At 56.5% G+C, this 24,239-nt stretch overlaps 3 protein-coding genes across 4 annotated transcripts; all 3 read right to left on the bottom strand.

Moving 5' to 3' along the window:
• Positions 1-1,851: 1,851 nt before the first annotated feature.
• Positions 1,852-5,319, bottom strand: LOC119091940 (methylmalonic aciduria type A protein, mitochondrial-like; the record flags this gene model as incomplete). The annotated part of the gene is made up of 6 exons (XM_037214869.1): positions 5,245-5,319; positions 4,226-4,548; positions 3,710-3,832; positions 3,171-3,341; positions 2,612-2,697; positions 1,852-2,268 (listed from the first exon to the last, which is right to left on the bottom strand). Coding segments are annotated over exons 2-6 (1,092 nt in total), but the record flags the coding sequence as incomplete, so codon positions are not given.
• A 501-nt stretch (positions 5,320-5,820) lies between these two features.
• LOC119092698 (nuclear pore complex protein Nup54) lies at positions 5,821-19,361 on the bottom strand. 2 transcript variants are annotated; one of them, XM_037215667.1, is made up of 12 exons: positions 19,327-19,361; positions 18,720-18,801; positions 18,262-18,327; positions 17,496-17,966; positions 15,668-15,886; positions 15,192-15,342; positions 14,172-14,314; positions 11,157-11,312; positions 10,708-10,820; positions 9,593-9,736; positions 8,367-8,486; positions 5,821-6,545 (listed from the first exon to the last, which is right to left on the bottom strand). In XM_037215667.1, the coding sequence occupies exons 2-12, from the start codon at positions 18,769-18,771 to the stop codon at positions 6,327-6,329; spliced, it is 1,854 nt and encodes a 617-aa protein (XP_037071562.1). In that variant the 5' UTR covers positions 18,772-18,801; positions 19,327-19,361; the 3' UTR covers positions 5,821-6,326. The 2 variants fall into 2 exon arrangements, with proteins under 2 accessions (XP_037071562.1, XP_037071563.1); XM_037215668.1 differs by lacking the exon at positions 19,327-19,361 and having other exon boundaries at positions 18,720-18,946.
• Positions 19,362-20,989: 1,628 nt separating this feature from the next.
• Positions 20,990-23,268, bottom strand: LOC119091842 (gastrula zinc finger protein XlCGF46.1). Its single transcript, XM_037214738.1, has one exon. The coding sequence runs from the start codon at positions 22,957-22,959 to the stop codon at positions 21,751-21,753; it is 1,209 nt and encodes a 402-aa protein (XP_037070633.1). The 5' UTR covers positions 22,960-23,268; the 3' UTR covers positions 20,990-21,750.
• Between the last annotated feature and the right edge of the window lie 971 nt (positions 23,269-24,239).

Here is a 24,239-nt window from a genome sequence, read left to right as displayed (position 1 = left end):
ATAAATCTTACCATCGTCATGTTAGACTCAGTGTTGCGCTAATGCCTATGTCAAGGATGTTAGTTAATTTCACTGCTATAGAACGTTGTGGATACAATAATCGCTTTCACGTGCTTTGCTTCGACACATATCGCTGGTCACACGCGCGCAAAAGATCACTTTGAAGTGACGTGGGGCCAAATCGTGTTTGTCTTTATACAAATAGTTTCGTAATTCGGCTTCACCTTGTGGGTGGTATTTTCACAAGAAATATTTTCACTGGGCAGTTGTTCGCTCGACATCTGACAGCAACGAAGAATGCAAAATTATTTCCACAGCTGATAAAATACATCCTAGATGAAAAGTGCACCATGACCCAAACAGTTTGCAACTTGCAGCTGAAAACGCCTCTGTCGGAATCGGCTAAAAACGACAAACCAGTCAATAGAAGAAGAACATTGTTTGCGTGCAACTTGCGTGCACCGCGTCAAAACGTGGAATCACGCAAAGCGGGCATGCCTGTAGAACACGAGCGACTTTGTAGAAAAATCGGCAGCCGTAGCGTACAGAAGGATGTATTGCACATTGCCAAGGTCAGAACACGACAGATCCCTATTCCGATGCCCAGCAGCACACTCCTACTTCACCACACAGTATCTAGATACTTTATTCAGCGCGACACGTTCAGATACTTCCCTTCATTCAGACCTCCACACCGCAGCACTATCAGGCTCTGTCACGTGGCAAGGCCGTCGCGTCACGTGACAGCTACCCTCCCAGCAGTTCTACCCGCCTGAGAAAACTGTCTTTTTCTCCCGAGTACCTGTATACACATCACTGAGAATTTTGCATCTTCGGACACGAGAAATCGTTGGCATACTCCTCTAACGTTTCCGAGGTCCGGCGTGGCTAGCACACTGGCAGAATCACACGAACTGTCTGGAGCAGCACGCTGCTCCAAACACGAACCACTCGCATCACTCACTTCGCCCACTTCGGGCGAGCGCACGGAGCTAGGACACGCTTACGGTTCAGCGGCCGGTGCGGTCCCATGCGCCCTACATCCGAACTGACCCCGAACACCGTCACCGCTGCACCACCGAAGCCGACGCGGCACGCGGCGCTGTCGTCATGACGCCGCCGCGGTCTGCGGCAGTGATTTGGGTACTGCTGCAACTGGCCGGCACAGCAGCGGGGTGCAGCGCCGGCAGACGGCTGAAAAGGCGTGTGTGGTGCTCAGTGTCGTCAGCCGACACTCGGCTGCGAGTCGCGCAAACCGCAAACGTCCAGGACAGCTGCCGCGATCAGGAGCCGGACTCGGTGGCTGCACCTATCGGCGGACACGCGGCGAGAGGTCCATGCGGTCGGCGATGAGGGGTCAGCACAAATGCTCCAGAGCACGGACAAACACGAGCACACATACGCCAACGTGTGTGTAAACGGGCACGGGCACACGAACACAGTGGTGCAAGAGGAAAATATGGGTTAACCAACGTAACTGAGGAAAAGGCAGCATCTGAGATCGGAGCGCCTGTCGGCGGATGAACAATGCTGCTGATGCCGAATAAAACAAGGTTCGAAAGCTATAAGCCACTCACTGTGATGGGTACCGAAAAGTGTGGTACAAACAGATTTTCCTTGACAAGTCGCTGAACTACATCTTCCGCACACGCGTGAACACACATTTAGGACGATATCAACAAACTGGCGACTGCAAATGTAAGTTGAACAAGCCTTTGAGATCTACCGCATCAACAACGAGGCTCGCGTCCCACCTGGCATCCCAGCCGTTAGGGCCGTACCGCGCAGGCCGGATCGGGTCAGGCCAGGTCAGCTGTCGGCGTCACGGCGCCGCAGCCGTCCGAGGAAGGCGTCCAGCAGGCGGTCAGCGGCGGCGCCGGGCGGCAGCCGGCCGCGGCGCACGTCCTTCTCCAGCCGCGGCAGCAGCGCGCTCACCACGGCGTCGCGCCGGAACGCCGCCACCACCGCCTCCTGGATCTGCGCCCACAGCCAGACGGCGCGCTGCCGGCGGCGCCGTGCCGCCAGCTGGCCGTCGGCTGTCATCTGACGCCGGTAGCCCTCCAGCGCGGTCCACAGCTCGGCGAGGCCCTCGCCGGAGCGCGAGGACACGCGCAGCACCGGCGGTTTCCAGCCGGCCTGGCGCGGCCGCACGAACTTGAGCGCCGACAAGTACTCGGCCTGGATGCGGCGCGCCGCCGCCACCAGGTCGCCGTCGCTCTTGTTGATGACGATGACATCAGCCAGCTCCACGATGCCGCGCTTCAGACCCTGAGCCGGCCGGACGCCCGGTCAGGACACCAGAGCGCGGGAGGCATTGCTACCGCGCTCACCCTCACTGGCGTGGAGGCCTCTATGCCAGTTGGCATCGGAGGCAAACAGGGGCTTCAGCCCGGCTCAATAAGCGAATTGTGTCGCCGAGGACGGTGAGCAACAGCGCACGCTCAAGTTTTACCCACATGGAGGAAAACAACGCATTCCAAAAGGCTCGGCATGGATGCGGACAGCATTGAGACTTAAGGCCGTTACAAGCATAGCTTCGTTCACGCGGCCTCAAAATCTCCCTAGCGAGCCGAGCCCGGCACCCCTCGCCTGAGCTCTCGCCGGTCCTCACCTGGAGCTCGTCACCGCCGGCCGGCGGCATCAGCAGCACGAACACGTCCACCATGTCGGCCACGCTGATCTCCGACTGGCCGACCCCTGACAACACGGCCTCGCTCAGGCGGCGATCAGCACGGGCGGTGAGGTGGGCATCAAATGTCCCAACCGCTCAGCAGCGGCTCACGCAACTCTCGCTGTGGCGCCGGCCTTCAGGCGGCCCGAACGGATGACACGATATGTCGCAAAACGGGAACATTCAACTTGGGATGTGAGGAGAAGGCCGCAAGACGATGACAATCTTTATCAACAGACAATATGAGATGGATAGGAATACCCCACGGCGAGCGATTGCAGAGTACAAACTATTGCGGATCATACTCCAATCTTCATGAAATACTGCCTTTGTCATTTTCTAATTCAAATTATTGCAGATATCTACCCAGCCTATGCACCATGCCAGCAAATGTGAAAGAAGCGTAAGGCTCGCCCGATACCAGCCTTAAGACCCGTCGGTCCCGGGTCGGCCCGCCTGCGGCAGACAGAGCGCTACTCGGCCCTCTGACGCCACGCACCGACCGTCTCCACGATGATGACGTCATAGCCGGCCAGCTCGCAGAGCAGGATGGTCTCGTTGGTGGACCGCGTGACGCCGCCGAGGTGACCGCGGGTGGGTGACGGCCGGATGTAGGCGGCCGGGTCCACCGTCAGACGGGGCATGCGCGTCTTGTCACCCAGCAGCGAGCCTGGCGGGGGTTAAGCACGGGGGCGGGGGTTAGGCACGGTGACGACCGTCAGCACGCCTGCAGGCACATACGCCTAAGTACATGGACGCACGTACGCACGCACGCACACACTAACACACGCGCTCTCACAGAACAGCTGAGAGATGGACCGGGACGACAGGACAATGTGTCCCTCTTGTTGCCATGTCAGGAGGAACACCAAATACCTGTGTACACCATTCACTGGAACTTCAGTTTACAGCTTCCATCACCAAAACGTAATTGCTGAATGGCGTGAATTATCTTAAGATGCCGCAGGGGTTTCTCCAGACACAGACGCCTTAGTTCGCTGTCTGCCGAGAAGTGATCGGATATCGGGTACAGTTTACCTCCTGTTGTGCTTGATGACGGATCGACAGCCAGTACAGCCAATCGGTGTCCAGTTGCAGTTAGCTGCTTGCCTAGGCTCTCGATGAAGGTAGATTTTCCGGCGCCAGGTGGTCCAGACAAGCCTGGAACACATAATACCAGCCATGCAGCAGGTTCTGCATCATGTTTTATGCATGAGGAAAAACATTTTTGCAGTGGTGCTTAACAGAATATATATTTCATTTAAAAACAAACATGATAAGCATGCTGCCACGTCCACATTAAATTGGTACAATTATCTGACAAATGCAATGATCAGAAAATTTTGTTCAGGGCACCATAGTAAGAAATGGATGTTTTAAGCTGTGACTAACATGCTATGCGTAAAATACAATTATGCACTAAAAAAACATTAGTTTGTTGTTCAGTTGGGTACTAAATTAACTAATTAGGAGAAAACTTACCTAATTGGGAGTTAAATGATACTTAGACTGGATATCATAACATTTTCAAGCATAACCAGTTAGCACACTAACCTATTCGAAATGACACTGGTGCACCATTCCTCTCCTCTTCTTGCTGCTTTAGGTTGTTTGCAACCATTGAAAGCAAGCTTTGAGCAAGCTTTTTCTTATCAGGATTTGATGTTTCTACCAGAGTAATTGACCTAGCTAAGCTGGTTCTGTTCCTTGCACACAGGCCTTCAAAAAGTTCTTCCACCATGAGATCAGTTGCTTTATTGGATGTCTGCCTGCACAGGTATTTTCCAGCATATTTGTGAAATCTATAAGCCCTTAATAATGAGCCTGAATATAAATGCATGTTATGCATTCAGTAATGTTTGATTTTCTTGGTGTTTCTGGAACAGGAAAATAGTGAAACGTGACACATCAGGTTCAAAGTGGATTCAGTTGACAAGTTACATAATTTTTAATCATGACAGAGTACCTGATAACATGAGATTGGGGTGAAAGGCATTTTATCCTCTTAAACCTGGCTATAAATGATGGCACTGGCCTCAAATATTGCAAATATGGCAGACTTCACCTATTACAAATTGAAACTCGTATTCTATTTCTCGCACTGACTTCAGTTTCTGACATGAGGTCTGTTTTTTCACACTGATTAGATGTGCAATATAATCCACTTACAACATGACATGACAGGACTGTCTTCCACCACTAAAAAGAGGACACAGGATCCTGAACATGAAGTTTGTGCCAGAAAAAATCTTCTTTTGCAAAAATGGAAAGTGAGACTCCTGTTTTCATATGGTACATGGTATTTGTGATTTCACATTGAGAAATCCCAAGAACTCATAACAAAACCCAGCTTTCAGCTGACTTTTTACCCTGCCAGCAAACCAGTGGCCTCTCCCACAAATGTTCTGGTATATTTACAATCCATGATCTGCTTGGCTTTGGTTCCATCATGTTCTAATGATGGCAGGGCAGCATGCACAGCTGATGTGCATGCAAAGCACCTGTGGCACAAAAATGTGGGCATTTCTTTACATGCAGCAGAGCAGTAGTTTAACTGGCATAAAGCAACAAACCTGACAAACCACAACCACTTGATGTAAATCACAGCATGACCCGAGGTTGGCACAGCCAATGGGCATGGGCTGAACTTCCTATTCATTTGGGGAGACACCAGCTCCTCCGAAGCTCGAGACGGTGGACAAAAACCAGAAAGAAATCTGCTTGTCGGCGTATTTTGTGGGTGGGCTGCGTTACTTTACACAGCTCGGCTCACCTCACTTTTCACTTTGTGAAACCATGTCCCTAAATGAGCCCAACAATATTCATTCACCCCCCCCCCCCCCACACTCCCAAGCCTGAATGCGTGGACGTGCAGCCACGAATTCAACACCCTACCAATGCCCCGTACTCCAAAAGTATCCCCAATTGCCCCGTTATAACCGCGACCTACCAGCGTTAACACCAGCCGTGGCCACAGTAGCCCAACTTACCCAGACTTTTTCAGCACCGCAGGCGTATTTTGAATCACAAGCGCTATAGTCGAGTGCACCGGCTTGCTCCCATATCCAGTTGGCAGCGGGAAATTACCAAGCGGAACCGAAAAATGAGACTACAGAAAGTGAGACGCAGGCCTATGAAACGCAGCTGTGTATTTTTCGCAGATACGAAGAACAGCCAACAGCAAGCAGCAATGACACCATTGCCATGAGTCGCCACCACGCATCACCTGCATTTTACGATCAGAAGACACATACGAATGTAACGTCCAGTCAGCCAGTGAGACACTCCAAAAGTCTACTGCACTTTCAACAGCACTGACACCGCTGTTTGGCTCCCGTAGTGAGGACCTCAGACAGCGGTGTGGACGTAGGCCCGTAACATGGTGGGCCAGTGTAGATAAGTGCATAACCCCAATGGAACGTCGTCAAAGATAACCGACAAACGTGGCACGTCTCAAGATGACATGTCTGGTGACGTAACACGGGTCTCATCATTGCACTCGCCACAGTGCAATTTCTTCGTCCATACCAAAAACCGGCCAGCGCCTGTCCCCCTTCACAGCATCGACTGGCAGCTGACGGCCCTTGTGGCCCACACGCGAGCCGCGCGCTGACGAGCGCAGTCGTCCCACGGCTCGGTCCGGCGGCGGCGGCGGTCAACGACGCGGCCCGTGCTCCAGGCCGTGCCGGATGACCTCCAGATCGGCCATGTCCGTCCGGATAACGCTGACCAGCTGGCGCAGGCCGTGCTGCTGGGAGCGCAGCAGCTGGCGGATCTCGTCCTGGCCGGCCGGGTCCATCGTGTACCGGTCGCCGCGCTGCAGCACCTGCTGACTCTGCAGCCGCGTCTGCGACAGCAGCTCGTTCAGACGGCCCTGCGGCAGACGAGCCCGTGCCACGCGTTGTGACTGACACCTGAGGTGCTCGACGTTGGGCGGCCAGGATCAGAGGCGGAGGGAGGCGGGTCATGCGCCTTACTCGAAACCACGGGTGCTCGGCAGCGGGCGGTCGGGGTCAGAGGCAGAGGGTGGGTGTCACGCACCTTACCTGAGACCATAGGTGCTCGGCACGGGGCGACCAGGGTCGGAGGCAGAGGGTGGGTGTCACGCACCTTACCTGAGACCACAGGTGCTCGGCACCGGGTGATCAGGGTCGGAGGCAGAGGGTGGGTGTCACGCGCCTTACCTGAGACCATGGGTGCTCGGCACCGGGCGGTCAGGGTCAGAGGCAGAGAGTGGGTGTCACGCGCCTTATCTGAGGCCATGGGTGCTCGGCGCCGGGCGGTCAGGGTCAGAGGCAGAGAGTGGGTGTCACGCACCTTACCTGAGGCCATGGGTGCTCGGCACCGGGCGGTCAGGGTTAGTGGCAGAGGGGACAGTCACACGTCATACCTGAGAACATGTGTGCTCGGCGCAGGGCGGCCAGGCTCAGAGGCAAAAGTGAAAATATTACGTACCGCGCCCCAGGTGGCACCCCGCACTGGGGTTCCGCCCGGAGTCAAATAAGAGCGAGTCATGGCGTCGCTGCAGCTGTACTCTATCTTAGGGTGCATCCCAGTGCGTGTCCAACCGACGCTTACAAACACAGCCGGCCGGCGACAGCGTACATACGGCGCGGTCGGGTCAACACACTCCACCAACCCACTCCCGTCTGACACAGGCGCCTCACGGCCACACTTCGCCGAGACACTACCGCCAGGGCTGAAAAGGCGTCACAGAGCTGCCGCCGAGGCTGAGAGGGCGTCACTGAGAACTGCCGCCGGGGATGACAGAGCGTCACTGAGAACTGCCACCGGGGCTGAGAGGGCGTCACTGAGAGCTGCCGCCGGGCTGAGAGGGCGTCACTGAGAGCTGCCGCCGGGGCTGAGAGGGCGTCACTGAGGACTGCCGCCGGGGCTGAGAGGGTGTCACTGAGAGCTGCCGCCAGGGCTGAGAGGGTGTCAATGCGAGCTGCCGCCGGGGCTGAGAGGGCGTCACTGAGAGCTGCCGCCGGGGCTGACAGGGCGTCACTGAGAGCTGCCGCCGGGGATGAGAGGGCGTCACTGAGAGCTGCTGCCGGGGCTGAGAGGGTGTCACTGAGAGCTGCCGCCAGGGCTGAGAGGGTGTCAATGCGAGCTGCCGCCGGGGCTGAGAGGGCGTCACTGAGAGCTGCCGCCGGGGCTGCGAGGGCGTCACTGAGAGCTGCCGCCGGGGATGAGAGGGCGTCACTGAGAGCTGCTGCCGGGGCTGAGAGGGCGTCACTGAGAACTGTCGCTAGGGCTGAGGGGGCGTCACTGAGGACTGCCGCCGGGGCTGAGAGGGTGTCACTGAGAGCTGCCGCCAGGGCTGAGAGGGTGTCAATGCGAGCTGCCGCCGGGGCTGAGAGGGCGTCACTGAGAGCTGCTACCGGGGCTGAGAGGGCGTCACTGAGAACTGCCGCCAGGGTTGAGAGGGCGTCACTGAGAGCTGCTATCGGGGCTGAGAGGACGTCACTGAGAACTGCCGCCAGGGCTGAGAGGGCGTCACTGAGGACTGCCGCCGGGGCTGAGAGGGTGTCACTGAGAGCTGCCGCCAGGGCTGAGAGGGTGTCAATGCGAGCTGCCGCCGGGGCTGAGAGGGCGTCACTGAGAGCTGCTGCCGGGGCTGAGAGGGCGTCACTGAGAACTGCCGCCGGGGCTGAGAGGGCGTCACTGAGAGCTGCCGCCAGGACAGCTGTACCTTGAACTGCGTGGGCGTGGCCAGCTCGTCCTGCAGCGCCTCCAGCTGGACGCGCAGCCGCTCCTCGTGCGGCTGGATGCTCCAGCCCTGCTTGCGCAGCACCTCCTGACGGACCAGTACCTGGCGAGCGGAGGGCGGGCTGTCAGGCGAGCTGCCCCGGCCCACTCCCGCTCCACGCTCGCCGCCGTCCACAGCCGCCCGGTTAACCCGTGCGGTGTTCTCGCACGAACAGCAGGTGGGACATGACTGGAAAACCCCGTAGCAGCCGGCGCAGCTTCGTCGACCATCATCCGAGACAAGGTCACCTCCCACGGCCATCCGTGATGACAGTCGCCATCTCACACGATGCACCAAGCCAACATTACGACACGATTCGAGATTGCAAGCCTCCTCCAACTTAGGTTCGCAGGATTTCCAGTTAAATATGGTGCCAACGAATCAACTCGAGTCACGTTGTGGGGAGCCGTTTTATGAGGCGACTCGAGGGGGTAATATTACGTCGCGCGTCGTATTACGGGCCAAGTTCCATGGCATCAATCGGGAATCGAGCCCCGGCCCTGACATCGGCATCCGCGATCCTGCTGAAAAAACACGAGCACTTAATGAAACGCATGGGACTGAGTTCATGCAGCCGTCGGCGGTCCGTGATCAGACCTCGCACTGCTCACGCATTCGCCTACCGAGCGCTCCAGTTCAAAGATACACGGCACCCCAGGCTGCCCTGCGGCAGCCGATAAACCAGCTGGCACCCGCAGTGTAAAGCGCAACACACCAAGACGACGGCCTCTGACCAACGAACGCCAGGTGTTCTGCGGCCGCAGTCACCCAAGGAAGATTTTCCGTTAAGTGTAAATATATGAGGAGTGGGATGCGTATTATAGACACTTTCTTCATTTCGGGAACGAGCGCTTGTTGGCCGATTCAAAAGTGAAATTTCTAAAATGATTTACCAGTGAAACCCAATTTCACCTGTCCTAGCTAAATCACTGCATACTTTATGAAATAACCGTATGCCGCATCTCCGCAATCACCAGCGACGAGTAAACAAACTGATGCGTACACAATTATCATTATCATTACAAACGTGTAAACAACAACCCCACCCCCGTATTCGCACGCGTCTGCTATCTGCTATCTGCGATCTGCGATCTACGATCTGCGTTCTGCGGTCTGCGGTCCGCGATCTGCGATCTGCGTTCTGCGGTCTGCGGTGCGCTTAACCCCACCTTGAGTATGCGGTGCGAGAGCTCGAGGTTGCTACGTTTCAGCTGTCCCAGCCGGGCGGCGGTGGAGGCCTGCGTCTTCTGCAGGCCGGCGATGTCGGAGGCGATCAGGTCCAGCCGGCGCTGCTGGTTCACGCTCTCCTGCTCCTGCCGGCCGCGGTGGGAGCGCGCTCGGTCCCGAGGCGCATGCGCACCACCAAACTCACCGGCGCAGAACGCCAGCAGACGGGCGAGCGCGCCGACGACGACGTTCAGTGGCACAGACAGCCGGTAACAGGCGGCATCATCTGGCTTACGGGTGTGAGGTGCGGCAATTATTGCGGCTGAATTTGTTTGCTGCACTCATTCTATGAGCTTGTTCAATAGGCAAGCACCTGTAGTGTTACAGACAGTAACACCAAACACCCAGGATTGGCAGCACCACAGCACACATCCGGGCAAGTCACTACGCGAAGCAGGCCGGTCTCGTTTTTAAAACCGACAAAAGCACAGGGATCGAGGCGACTCCTCAAATGTGCTCGCTTTTCATGTATGGCGTCATATTCGCATGCATGGAGGGAAAACCACTCCCCACGCCACATCTGAGGAGACCTCCGCCGCGACACATTGCCAAGGTTACCCTGTATTATTTTGCCAACAGATACGACCAAATTACCCCATAGCTCGGGCCCTGGCTCAGATGAGGTGTTCGTATCCACACAAAAACGACGCGCCTCACGCAAAATTTTACTCAAGCAAGCAAAAAATCACTCAATAAATACTCATAGCACTGTATAATAATACATAATGCCATAAATACAATGCCACAAATATATATTTATTAATATATTATATGTATATATATATATATATATATATATATATATATATATATATATAATACAATAGCATACAATACCATAGAATAGAGCAAAATAAATTCATAGCCAATACAGCACATACAAATTAAATAAAGCGAGCACTCAAGCAAATCATTTGTGAGCTTTCTATTAAGACCGCACGTAGTTTTTCAAATCACGCTTGTTTTGCGTTCGTCGGCAATGCATGGAGGGCAGAGCTTCCGACCCCAGGATGCATAAACCCCCAAGGACCGCCGCCTGGTGTGCCGGGACACCGACCTGACACTGAATCCTCCTATGCAGCTCCTGGAATCCGATCATCGGTACGGGAATCATGGTTTTCGGGTCGGGGTTATCCTTCTTGGCCTGCTCCCAGATCAGCTTATCGATTCCTGAATCAGGACAAGGTCCACACAAGTCAACACAATTTCCGCGCGTTCGGTTTCGAAAAACGCGTATAAGGCCACTTGGCTGAATCCATTTCAGCCACATGTAAGTGCTTAGCGGCATCAATTGGTCACAGCATTCAGAGACTACGTGGTAAAAGCTCGTGGACATATTCATGGACTCATAACAAAATACACACTGCGTCACGAAGGCGTCTTACGGCCCACGGGCAGAGGGAGATCGGACTCCACGTGCCGCAGGCGATGCCTGAAGGAAGCGTACCAACAGCCGAAACATTTGACTGGCGACCTGTCGCCGGACGGGCGAGGGGTGGTACGTACCGGCAGGTGGGTTGTCCAGGTAGAGCTGCAGCTGCTCGGCGGAGGGGGCCACCAGGGCGCACAGCTCCTCCAGCGCCAGCGCCGCCAACTGAGTGCGCTGGGCCGGCGCCGCCAGGTGGCTGTGAAGGTCAGAGGCTGGCACGCGCCGGACCGCACCTGCCGAGACAGGTGACGACAGGTCAGCACACGCCCAACACGCCATGTCGAGGTCACGACACACCGACGGCGCCGTCACTATCAGGTCATGTGTGAGCGTCAGCGGCACCATCAGGTCACCGCAACGTTAGGTCACGGCACTGTCAGGTCACCGCACCGTCAGGCCACGGCACAGTCAGGTTACAGCACCGTCAGGCCACGGCACCGTCAGTTCACGGCACAGTCAGGCCACGGCACCGTCAGGCCACGGCACCGTCAGTTCACGGCACAGTCAGGCCACGGCACCGTCAGGCCACCGCACAGTCAGGCCACGGCACCGTCAGGCCACAGCACCGTCAGGCCACGGCACCGTCAGGCCACCGCACCGTCAGGTCACGGCACCGTCAGGCCACGGCACCGTCAGGTCACGGCACAGTCAGGTCACGGCACAGTCAGGCCACGGCACCGTCAGGCCACGGCACCGTCAGGTCACGGCACAGTCAGGTCACGGCACAGTCAGGCCACGGCACCGTCAGGTCACGGCACAGTCAGGCCACCGCACCGTCAGGTCACCGCACCGTCGGGTCACCGCACCGTCAGGCCACGGCACTGTCAGGTCACCGCACCGACAGGCCACAGCACCGTCAGGCCACAGCACCGTCAGGTCACCGCACCGACAGGCCACGGCACTGTCAGGTCACCGCACCGACAGGTCACAGCACCGTCAGGCCACCGCACCGACAGGCCACCGCACCGTCAGGCCACAGCACCGTCAGGCCACCGCACCGACAGGCCACGGCACTGTCAGGTCACCGCACCGTCAGGCCACGGCACCGTCAGGTCACCGCACCGACAAGTCACAGCACCGTCAGGCCACAGCACCGTCAGGTCACGGCACAGTCAGGTCACGGCACAGTCAGGTCACCGCACCGTCAGGCCACGGCACTGTCAGGTCACCGCACCGACAGGCCACAGCACCGTCAGGCCACAGCACCGTCAGGTCACGGCACCGTCAGGCCACGGCACCGTCAGGTCACGGCACAGTCAGGTCACGGCACAGTCAGGCCACGGCACTGTCAGGCCACGGCACCGTCAGGCCACAGCACCGTCAGGCCACGGCACCGTCAGGCCACGGCACCGTCAGGTCACGGCACAGTCAGGCCACGGCACCGTCAGGTCACCGCACCGTCAGGTCACCGCACCGTCAGGCCACGGCACTGTCAGGTCACCGCACCGACAGGCCACAGCACCGTCAGGTCACCGCACCGACAGGCCACGGCACTGTCAGGTCACCGCACCGTCAGGCCACGGCACTGTCAGGTCACCGCACCGTCAGGTCACGGCACCGTCAGGTCACCGCACCGTCAGGCCACGGCACTGTCAGGTCATCGCACCGACAGGCCACGGCACAGTCAGGTCACGGCACCGTCAGGTCACGGCACCATCAGGCCACGGCACCGTCAGGTCGCGGCACTGTCAGGCCACGGCACTGTCAGGTCACCGCACCGTCAGGCCACGGCACAGTTAGGCCACGGCACCGTCAGGTCATGGCACCGTCAGGCCGCGACACCGTCAGGCCACGGCACAGTTAGGCCACGGCACCGTCAGGTCATGGCACCGTCAGGCCGCGACACCGTCAGGTCACGGCACCGTCAGGCCACGGCACCGTCAGGTCGCGGCACTGTCAGGCCACGGCACTGTCAGGTCACCGCACCGTCAGGCCACGGCACAGTTAGGCCACGGCACCGTCAGGTCATGGCACCGTCAGGCCGCGACACCGTCAGGTCACGGCACCGTCAGGCCACGGCACCGTCAGGCCACGGCACCGTCAGGCCACGGCACCGTCAGGCCGCGACACCGTCAGGTCACGGCACCGTCAGGCCACGGCACAGTCAGGCCACGGCACCGTCAGGTTACAGCACAGTCAGGTCGCGGCACTCAAATCATGTAATATCGAGGCAGAGATGCGACGGCATACGCTCCTTCATAACATAATGCTGCTGCTCCGTCTTGGACTGGGAGCACGCTGTGCTTGAAAGTAATAACAGCATTCGAGCCCGGTATTCTGCGATTCTTGCTGCTATGTAAATTGTCATGCATCACGTGGAACTTTGCGCTTAACAGTGTTCCAGTGAAACTGTCGGCTGAGTCCTCATGACCTATGGCAGGTCATCAGGCAAACGGAAGCTGAGCAACGACAGAATATCATAGCAAGGTCCCTGATGGCTTCTTACTCGTCGCTGCAGGCACGCCATGGACCACGAAGCGCGAGGCGAAATCAGTCAGCCATTGACAAATGCCAGGTACTGGTGCGGTGTGATTGCGCCGTGCGGCCGAGAAGGGGAGTATCGCTGGGGCCAGCGGGACCTCAGGGACAGGCTGGCGGCGCCCTGGGCCGTGGCGGCCAGCAGAGGCAGTGGGCCAGCATGCAAGGCAGCATGCAGCTATGGTCTGGCAATGCATGTGCTCAATGCTACAGTATAGTGTTGTTCACTTCACGACGTATAAAATAAAAATGTCGGGCTGCCCAATGTCCCGAGTCAAAGTCTTGCGCAGCATGCGCAATCCATGAAGCATAACGTCCGGTGCCCACAGAATGCCTGAGAATGCCTGATCACTTCGCGCGAATTGCACTTGAGCATTAAGTTTCGTAATCTACATTTGAATGAAATGTCAGCCTGCATTTCGAACGCTCACGAGTCGCATGTCGGCTTTCCACGTTCTGAGAGAAGTATGCGAAAACGCAAGCCACCAGAAGATCCCTTTGCATTGGCTCATTCGAGAAGATCCCTTCCCAGTGGCCCATTCATCTGACCCGGCTGCGCACCGCCGAAACTGTGGGACGGAACTGGCGCCGGTGGCTCCGGCCGCTACACTTACCGTTGGGACTGCGCTCCTGCACGTAGATCTGCACCTCGGTCTTGTCCGGGCCCGTGGCGCGCACGCTATCCACACAGACAGAGAGCGAGGCGGCGCCACCGAGCAGGCCCGTCACCGCGGCCACGATCTGCTGCTGGCCGCTCCTGGGGGAGGGAGGGGGGGGGGGGGCGTCACACGGAGAGGGAGGCGGACCCGTCACCGCGGCCACGATCTGCTGCTGGCCGCTCCTGGGGGGGGCGTCACACGGAGAGGGAGGCGGACCAGTCACCGCGGCCACGATCTGCTGCTAGCCGCTCCTCGGAGTGGGTGAGAGCGTCGGACGGAGAGGGAGGCAGACACCGTGTGCACAGCCCGCTGTGAACCACCCGGATGCGGGGGAGCGGTCAGAGTTGAGGAAGACGCGTCAGCCTTCGCCAGGAGGGCGGGACCGGCATACGCAGACAGACCGACTGCGAGCACGCTTTTCCACGCTTCGACCCTAGTCCACGTGGCGTTGCAAGTGTCGATGCATCGAAGTTGCACATGAAGAATTGCGACACCACGAATAGTATCGACTCAAAGGCACAACACCGCAAATATCATGCGCATATTGCAGCTGTCTGGCGAGCGGCTAGCATTTCACGTAGTTATAACGCATGTGTACTACTAACAGTCACATCTGTACATGCAGTCACATCAACAGGCCACACAAATATCAACAGTCGGCGGAGGACGGACACAGGGAACAGTGTGTGGGCAACAGGCGGCAGTGATAATAAGGTCCGAATTTCAGTAAACAGAACACGCGCGGAGACGGCAGTAGTGGGCACGCAGCCAGCTGAGCGGGCCGGAACCACCACGTGAGTCACCAAATCCCGGCACTCCGATGGTGCATGCCCGTGCCGCTGGTGGTCAGTTCGGCTGATGTCACGCACGCCTGTGCGATCCCGCTGAGTGGTGACGCGCGCTCACCTGACGTCGGCCCTGATGACGTCACACCAGCTGACGTCCGTTACCGTTTGGGTGGTGACGCGCGCTCACCTGACGTCGGCCTCCTTCTTGTTGAGGCGCATCACCACCAGGCCGTTCTCGTTCTTGGCGGTCGGCAGACGCGCGTACCCGACCGCCTTCATCAGGCAGAACGGGTTGTCGGCGCCGAAGTCGACGGCTGGCCGGCCAACGGCATAAAATCCTGCCGGCGGCGCAGCGTCAGCGCTGGCGAGCCGGCGCCGGGAGACGACCGCGACCCGACCGTCACCCATAGCCGTGACACTTCGGGACGCGTCGGGAGGTCACGCGTGTCATCGCACCGAGAGCGTGCCACCTGGCGAGCGCTGTGGTGTCGAGTGGAGCCGCCTGACGGTGTGACAACGGGCTTTTGAAGCATGGCAAAATGAACACGGCCCAGTCAAACAAACGCATCCGAAAAAGCAGTCTTCTGGCCCACCCGCCCGCGCCCCCCCCCCCCCCACACACAAAGGAGACAACCAGCCGGCCAACCGCCTCCCGCCTATCACCTTTGCCGACGCCCCACTTGGCCTGCAGCTGGTTCCACTTGGTCAGAATTGCGTCCCGTTCGTCTCCATAGTACGACACGTTCAGTATGGCGCTGTAGAGGGCTTGCGTCTGCTGCTGCTCAGCCGCCTGTTGTTGCTGTTGCTGCTGTTGTTGCTGCTGTTGCTGCTGCTGCGCTCCGAAGCCACCGAAGCCGCCGGATTGGCCGAGTCCCATAAAGCCTTTAACACAGGAGAACGCTGGCCGTTACAGCAATGTGCCAGCCGCGAACTTCCAAGCTCACAGACGTGGTTTAGATGTGGCACAATGATCAGGTGGCATCATGCTTCTCCTTTTGACAGCAGTGCATGCCGCTAAACACGCGCACTGCGGGACGTTCCTGCAGGGGAACTAAAAGGTACACAACACAGCTGGCTCTTAAATTCCAGGGCACAACTGTACAGTACGTACGTGCGTGCTGTACACGTACGTTTGGAAGCCACGAAACACACATGGGGATGCATAGAACTCACAATGCCACGAAATCCACCATCCCACAGACACATTCAAGCCTTCGTTCTCCACCATCAAGGCACATCAGACCACACACAGCAGAAATCGAAACTCTGCACTGTCTGTCCCGCAGGACGGTCCAATAGCCGGTGTACGCCGGAAGATATTACCAAACCTCCAGTGACGCGCTCCGCCAGTGGCTCACGAAATCCTGCGTCTCTCATACGACACCAACACACCTACGCAGGCCGCTGAGCGAAAAGACGATTAGTGGGCCTACGCGATACCCGCAATTTGTGGGCCTCCGCCACACCCGCAATTGGTGGGCCCCCGCAACACCCGCAATTGGTGGGCCTCCGCAACACCCGCAATTGGTGGGCCTCCGCAACACCCGCAACTGGTGGACCTCCACAACACCCGCAATTGGCGGGCCTCCGCAACACCCGCAATTGGTGGGCTTGCGCAACACCCGCAATTGGCGGGCCTCTGGAACACCCGCAATTAGTGGGCCTCCACAACACCCGCAATTAGTGGGCCTCCGCAACACCCTGCAATTGGCGGGCCTCTGGAACACCCGCAAATAGTGGGCCTCCGCAATACCCGCAATGAGTGGGTCTCCGCAACACCTGCAATTGGTGGGCTTCTGTAACACCCGCAATTAGTGGGCCTCCGCAACACCTGCAATTAGTGGGCTTCCGCAACACCCGCAATTGGTGGGCCTTTGGAACACCCGTTATTGGTGGGCCTCCACAACACCCGCAATTAGTGGGTCTTTGGAACACCCGTCATTGGTGGGCCTCCACAACACCCGCAATTAGTGGGCCTACGAACACAAGAAGGCGAAGCTTGGGACCATAGCCAGCCACGCGCCGTAACGTATCACGAGCACTACCAAAATATGCCACCGGCAAATCTACTCGGACATGACGGCCGCGGCAAACCTTAAAAGTGGCAAAGTTTCTGAGAAGTCCAAGGTCTGATTTCCTTGAACAAAACCTCTACTCGGTGGATTCTTAATAGACAAAACTGTTGTGGACCACTCTTCCACACCACACTGATGCTACCGGCAAAAGTTTTGCGATCAAAACTTAAAAAACCAATGTTCCATGGCTGAGAAGCATTTAGTTAACTTCAACAGGCATGTTGCCAGCAGAGTCATGTCACATGGTGGATTGTCCGTGGCACATTCGACATTTGGCGATAATACAGCACAGTAGTTTTGTCAGGAAAGGTAGCTCACATTATTAATATCAGTTCAGTTTTAGCGCAGAACGATTGAGCATCCCACTACGTCACCCAAGACTGAACGCATGTCACCAGGGGGAGAGTATCTCTCACTTGGACCGGTCGTCGTGGTGAATGGTTTGCCAAAGCTGAGTCCCGCAGTGGCGGCGGGTGCCGCGGCGCCGAAACTGAACCCCGCCGCCGCGGACGAGGCAGGCGTGCCGAAACTGAACCCTGTCGCCGCCGACGAGGCAGGCGCGCCGAAACTGAATCCTGGCGCAGCTGATGATGCAGGTGTACCGAAGCTGAAACCTGTGGAAGCTCCAGATGCCGGGGTGCCAAAGCTGAAACCAGTGCAGGCTGAAGATGCTGGCGCCCCAAAGCTGAAACCAGTGCCAACAGAAGATGCGGGTGCTCCAAAGCTGAGGGCAGTGCCAGCTGAAGATGCAGGTGCTCCGAAGCTGAAGCCTGTGGCAGCTGTTGATGCCGGTGTGCCAAAGCTGAGGCCGGCAGTTGGGACAGCTGCTGCTGGGGTGCCAAAGCCTCCAAATCCTGTACTGGCGGTTGGCTGGCCAAAAGTGACACCTGATGGACAGGAGTGCACAAAAGCTTACACAGGTTACAAATGTGATGAAAAAATACAGAGCTCACACAACTTAACACAATGGGCCATTGTACACTGTCTGTGTGCAATATCACTTATTGTATAAGTCATGACATGATTGCCTATAAAAATCAAAATATAACCTTCCATATTCCAGAAGTCAAACATTACACATACAAGGTGCATAGATGATGCAACACCTTAAAGTACATTAACAAACTGGCTTTAACAGCTACTCAGCCAGGAGAATTTAGCTCCCATCATCTGTCATCTCACTTTTTGTTGTTGTAGTTGTGCCAAACCCTGCAACTGAAGGGGTTGAAGCTGAGCCAAACAGAGACCCTGTAACAGGTTGGATGGTCAACAAATATCCAGCAACAAATTGCATATCTTTAGTGAAGTAATGCCTTCCCAGTAAATGTAAGAAAACCATAACAAACAAAAGATATAAAAATATGCAAACAGGGTTGGAGGGTTACAACAGCACTTCACCTGGCTGACTTGGCAAAACTAAAGCTCGCTGGATTTGGTCACGGCTCAGAGTGCATTTATGTATGTAAGAAGTTACTGACATAATATTAATACTTGCTATATATAAAACTATCATCTGATAAAGCTCTTACACAAAATGGGTGACATTCATTACCACATACAACTTTGAGGACTTGCTAATTCTATCATGCCAACTCTCAGTAAGTTCATTGTCACAAACAGGAGCTCACCAATTCACTTACCAGAGGGAGCTGATGAGGCTGCTCCAAAGCCTCCAAATCCACCAAAAGCCATGGTCGTGTTTCCTTACTTCAAAAGGGAGACCTGCAGACAATAGCATGGGCATTCAGCAGAGATGTGACTTGGCAAAAACATTGGTTTTAAAGGTCTCTTCTCAAATATCACCAAAGCTTTTAACAGCAGGGCATCTCTCAATGGGCCTAATATGATGGGCACATTCACAACTCACAACACAGGATGGGCAACTCAGTCTGATACAGCATGGGCACATGAATACGCAGCATATTCTATAGCCAAAAATATCCCCTAGTCTTGGTCATAGTCTGAATCACATTCAGCCCCACCCCCTCACAAGATCTCAACAAAAACTGATCCATTTCAATGCTTTGGTTGAAAAATTGCTGAAAAACCATCCATAACTGCTTAAAATTGTGGGGATATAAAAGCAAGCGGATCATTGTAACGGACATTGTGTTAATAACAGTACTTTATAACGGGGCAAGGAACACTATGTGCATAAACGGCTACCGTGTCCATAACAATACAGTGTTAAGCCATGCTTAGTAAAGGGGCAAAATCTATGCACCCTAGATTCTGGTAAACACGCACGCGCATCCACACCGTCCGCCGTAAACGGTTTAAAGGTAAATGACGGCAGCTATCAACGCTCACATCTAAAGTTATCTAACGAAAGACGCGGGTTGTAGACAAACTTAACGCAGAAAAGACAGCTTTGCCTGCTTACCTTGTGCTACACGCCACTATATTAAAATAATCCTGTAACTCCTCATTCCTGCAGGGAACGCATTCTTTCTGGTGCATTCATTTCAGCTGCGAATATGCCAGAACGTGGTAAGACTTACATCGCAGCTCATCAGAACCACCATCTTCCTCATTAGCATTTCTTAAAGAAGGCAATTTCTAATGTTTTTAGACGAAAATGAACACTGAAACGGAACTGTTTCGTTACTGCACTACGAAGCAGGGGCGAAGTTTCGCAAAACGAGTTGAGAGGTGGGGCTAAGACGTGAAAAATGAGACAACCTTGCTCAAAATGTCTCGACAAACAGTTTCTTCGTCAGATTTGGCCCAGTTTCTTCCCAAAGTTCGGTTGCTGCAGTCCACCCAACTGAATACGCACTTCAGCGCCCCTGGTAAGAAATACGAAGCCTTCACCGCAGCCCGGAAGGGCTTCTAAAGCCTCACAAAACGGGCAACAGGCATAACATATGATCCCGAGCAAAGGCATACTGTCGCAGAACGGGTTGGGGCGGGGGAGCAGTAAAAAAAAAAATAAAGCAACACACCCAAAAGTCCAACAAGCGAGGCTCTGCGCGGATTTGGCTACTTTCTTCTAAAAGTTGGGGGGCTGAAGGAAATCCCGACCCTGAGGCTGTTTTCAAGAGTTCTTGAACGGCAGGGATCATTTGATGACGAAAAGAAAATCATCCTGGCCAAAAGGGACCCCTGTGACACAATCTGGCACACCCGGGCAACGGTCTGATGTTGCAATTATAATCTAACATACGACTGTAAAAGCAACTGCTATTGTTGCAAGTTAATAGTGTGTAAATCAGCTCGACCTACCTGTTTCTGGAACTTACTCAGCGCCATTCAGTAAAAAAGAGAAATCTCGATGGACACAGATCGCCGACATACTCAGCAGCAGGAAAAACGACGGCGGTGCAAATGGTCGAAAACCAGAGTCTCTTTTCGCTTTGATTTGCAGGAAAGGGCGCGACGCTTGGAGTTCGGCTCGCCAGGATCTGACTGAACGCGAACTCCCCTGTTGTCAGCATCTAGCACTTTGTTGTCCGCGAAATTAGCGATTTATTAATCCAGCCTACAGACTTTTGGTCGCCGCATCTGTCGTGCATCAACTTACCAAAAACCACAAATATTTTAAAACCATGTGACGTCAGTATACATTGCTTCAAAAGCTGCTAGCAGGGGCAACGGAAATTCCGTCAAGCCAGGGGGAAACACTGTCAGCAATTTCTTTTCAGACATTGCTGGGTCCAGCCCCACTCCTTCCCAGTTACCGCGCTCCTGACCGTTAGCGCTAATCAGCATCAGCTCGGGTCAGATTCGGCATTCCCCAGCGAGCCCGGTTGGTCCGCATCTAGCGCGATCCCAGTAACTGTCGGCAGACTTTGTGGCAAATGTCCTCTAAATTTAAGTGAGCTGCCACTGCCAAGTACAAACGTCATATTTCAGAGAAGGCAATTCAGAATTGCGAAAATGCGTTCATTTCATCCCAGAGACGTACGTCGGTGAGATTCGTCCGTGACTGAACACCACTCTTTGAACGGCAACACAATTACAGTACATCGCACACCACATCAGTTTTGTTGGCACACATCGCAGGACAGTGGTCGTAAACGTAAAGACGTGGCCATCAATTTTCCGTTTCAGACCAGAGGATTCCTTTATGGAGGACGCAATACCAACAAACGTTCCCATCACCAATAAATACGGCCTAAGCACTATGACCGGGCTCACGCGTGCGCTAATCAACGCGTCATCTGAATTTATTCGGACTGGGTGACAGCATAGGAACCTACATAGTGCCGACGCGACGCCCCCGTTTATGCATATTACCTGCTCAGCCAATGATCTACCTCACAGCGCTGGGCGATCTGAGCCCGGAACAGTTATCTGGTACGGCATTGGACGACTTACACCCGGTTAAGACGACACTAATGCATCACAGTCCTAGACCTCTACTAATCGCAATCCAAATCCAATCCGTCCAAAGCAGCCTGTCAGAGATCACAAAGTTGGCAGAGACCGCCAGAAGGCGACGGTTCCAGTCTCCAGCAGCCCGAGGTCGAAACGAATGCAACATGAGTCACTCCTGATGCCGAGGGGCGGGTGCCCGCACCCCAGTACACATGTAGAAAACCACTGGAACATACCATTCACGTTTAGACAGTGTCGCGCGACACGAATAACTACACCAGTCAGCCCATGTCACGAGCCCGCGCGGCCCGTCGTCATGGAGGGAGCTGTTTCCACCGGCGCTCGCGCTCCTCAGAACGTATAGTGCGGGAAGGCCAGCAGGAAGGGCGCGTGAGCCAGCTCCTGCGTGCTGGGACAAGCGGCCGGAGCGTAGTCCGCGACGGGGGCCGGCTCTGGCTCCGGCTCTGGCTCGGCCACCGGGTCCGGCTCCGGCTCCGGCTCGGCCGCTTCATGCACGCGCTGGACGTGCGCCTTGAGCGTCTGTTGGCGCGTGAAGCCGCGCCGGCACAGGTGGCACTGGAAGGAGCGCGGCTTGTTGTTCATCACGCGCGCCGGGCTGGCCAGCACGCGGTCGTGCGCCTTCTTCATGTGCGCACGCAGCACGTTTGGCCGCCGGAAGGGTTTCATGCACATCTCGCACTGATGGCGCGCCGCGTCGCGCACCAGCGGCTTGTGGCGCTGCGCGTGCGCCTGGTACTTAGCCTGGTCGGCGAAAAACTTGAGACAGGTGGGACACTGCACTTTGGCAGGGTCGGCGTGCTGGCGCTCGTGCTGGCGTAGCAGCTCGCGTCGAGGCAGCACCTTAGGGCACAGCTGACACGCCTGGCCGGGCCCAGACGCGTGCTTTTCCATGTGCGCGTCCAGCTTGTCCTTGCGGCGGAAGCGGCGAGCACAGATGGCGCAGGCAAACGACTTCTCGTCGGCGTGCACCAGCATGTGCCGCTGCAACTTCTCCTTGATGGAGAACTGCAGACCGCACTTCTCGCAGATCATGGGCTTCTCGCCAGTATGCTGCAGCTTGTGCGTCTCTAGGTGGTCCAGCCGGTTGAAGCCGCGCTCGCACACATCACACGTGAACCGCTTCTCCTGCGCGTGCACTCGCTTGTGCATGGTGAAGTTGGAGTGCAAGCTGAAGCGCATGCCACAGATGTCGCACTGAAACGGCTGGTCGCCCGAGTGCACACGCTGGTGCTGCACCAGGTACTCGCGCCGGTTGAAGCCCTTCTGACATGTCTGGCACACGTACGGTCGGACGGCGGCGTGCGTCAGCTGGTGGCGGCGCAGCCGGTCCAGCCGAGGGAAGCTCTTGTCGCACTGCTCGCACGGATACCGCACGCCCGCGTGGCTCAGCAGGTGCTTGTTCAACACGCGCCGCGTGCTGAACGCCTTCTGACAGACGTCGCAGGCGTACGGCAGCGGGTCGTCCACCGTCTCGGCCGACTCCGCGTCTGCGGTCCGAGTCGACGATGACGACGTCGTAGTCGGTGGCGGCTGCGGCATCGGCGGCGGCGGCAGCGGCGGGGGCGGCTCCGGAGGCGCCGCAACCGACTCCGGAGCTATCACCTGCGGCGGCGGCGGCGGGGGCGGCGGGGCGGGCAGCGTCACGGCTCCCACCTCCAGCACCACGCCGTCGCCTGACAGCACAAAGCGGCCCTGCACGCTGTGCTCGTGCGCGCGGAACAGGTCCACCTGCCCGTCGCAGAGCTTGCAGACGCTGTGCTCTGGCTGGCCGGCGTCGTCGGCCAGTCGGAAGCGCAGCACCAGCTTGTCGCCGTCCGAGTTGACGCTGCCGTAGAGGACGCGCGCGCCGCGGCCGGCCGCCGCCAGCTCGGCCGGCGCGAACGCCAGGTCGAGCGCGTCGCGACCGGCGGCCGACACCTCCAGCTCGGCAGGCGCCGCGAACGGTCCGTCCAGCAGCAGGTGCGCGTCCAGCAGAGGATCAGGCCGCGCGCCCAGCTGGTCAGGCTCGTGGCGCGCCAGCGGCGGCAGCAGCTCGTCCACGCCCGGCCACAGGTCGCGGTACGGCAGCGGCTCGTAGTGCAGCTCCTGGCCGGCGTCGCCCATCGCTGCGACCGTCGGCCGCCTCCCAGTCTTGATGCTACAAATCCGTTGCTCAGCACTGCTCGCGTCAGGCCGTCAGCGCCGTTCGGCCCAGGCCCTCAGCACTGCTTGCGTCCGGCCGCCAGCGCCGCTCAGGTCAGGCCCTCAGCGCCGTGGCACTCGGCAGCCAGCTGTCGGCTACTAGGCCCAGCATGCTGATGTTCAGCCCAAGTGCAGAGCTTTGTAATCACAGAAATTACACTTTGCAGCCTTGCAACACTGGACTTCTATCTTATTCTTGTGGTGTTTGCACCAATCCTGGCACCACTTTCACCATACACAATCCTCAGCTCAGGACACTAAATATCAGCAATGTCATGTCCTCCTAGAGTATGGCAAAACTTGGTCTTCATACAGTGGTGCTTTTCCTCTTTCAACAGACAGCTGAGCTTTACACAATGACCCTGAGCTCTTGATCAGCAATGACTGGAGGTATTTTGGCTCTGGTCAGCAATGCTTTGACCACAACCAGATGTCAACCCAACTTCATTGCCACCTGGAATACCATGTTTGTAAATGTCAGCAAAATATACTAGCACATAATGTGCTACATTTAACTGTACCATTATTAAGTGGATGTCATGGAAAATGCATCATTGCCACAAATGACCACATTTTACACATGCAAGCATGAAAAACAGAGTAGAACAGTGCTTATGTTGCTTGCTCTGAACTGCATG

This window comes from Pollicipes pollicipes, unplaced genomic scaffold, assembly GCF_011947565.3.
Source record: "Pollicipes pollicipes isolate AB1234 unplaced genomic scaffold, Ppol_2.1 Scaffold_3447;HRSCAF=4054_pilon_pilon_pilon, whole genome shotgun sequence".
Classification (NCBI taxonomy): Eukaryota; Metazoa; Arthropoda; class Thecostraca; order Pollicipedomorpha; family Pollicipedidae; genus Pollicipes; species Pollicipes pollicipes.
Note: the sequence above shows the minus strand (reverse complement) of the source record. Positions and strands in the feature narration are given on the sequence as shown.

Coding starts and splice junctions, on each gene's coding strand:
- LOC119092698 (XM_037215667.1), bottom strand. CDS start 18,771: ATGGCTTTTGGTGGATTTGGAGGCTTTGGAGCAGCCTCATCAGCTCCC. Junction 18,328..18,719: donor AGCCTCATCAGCTCCCTCTG/GTAAGTGAATTG, acceptor AACCTGTTACAG/GGTCTCTGTTTGGCTCAGCT. Junction 6,546..8,366: donor CCACGCCCACGCAGTTCAAG/GTACAGCTGTCC, acceptor CGTCTGCCGCAG/GGCCGTCTGAACGAGCTGCT.
- LOC119091842 (XM_037214738.1), bottom strand. CDS start 22,959: ATGCCGCAGCCGCCACCGACTACGACGTCGTCATCGTCGACTCGGACC.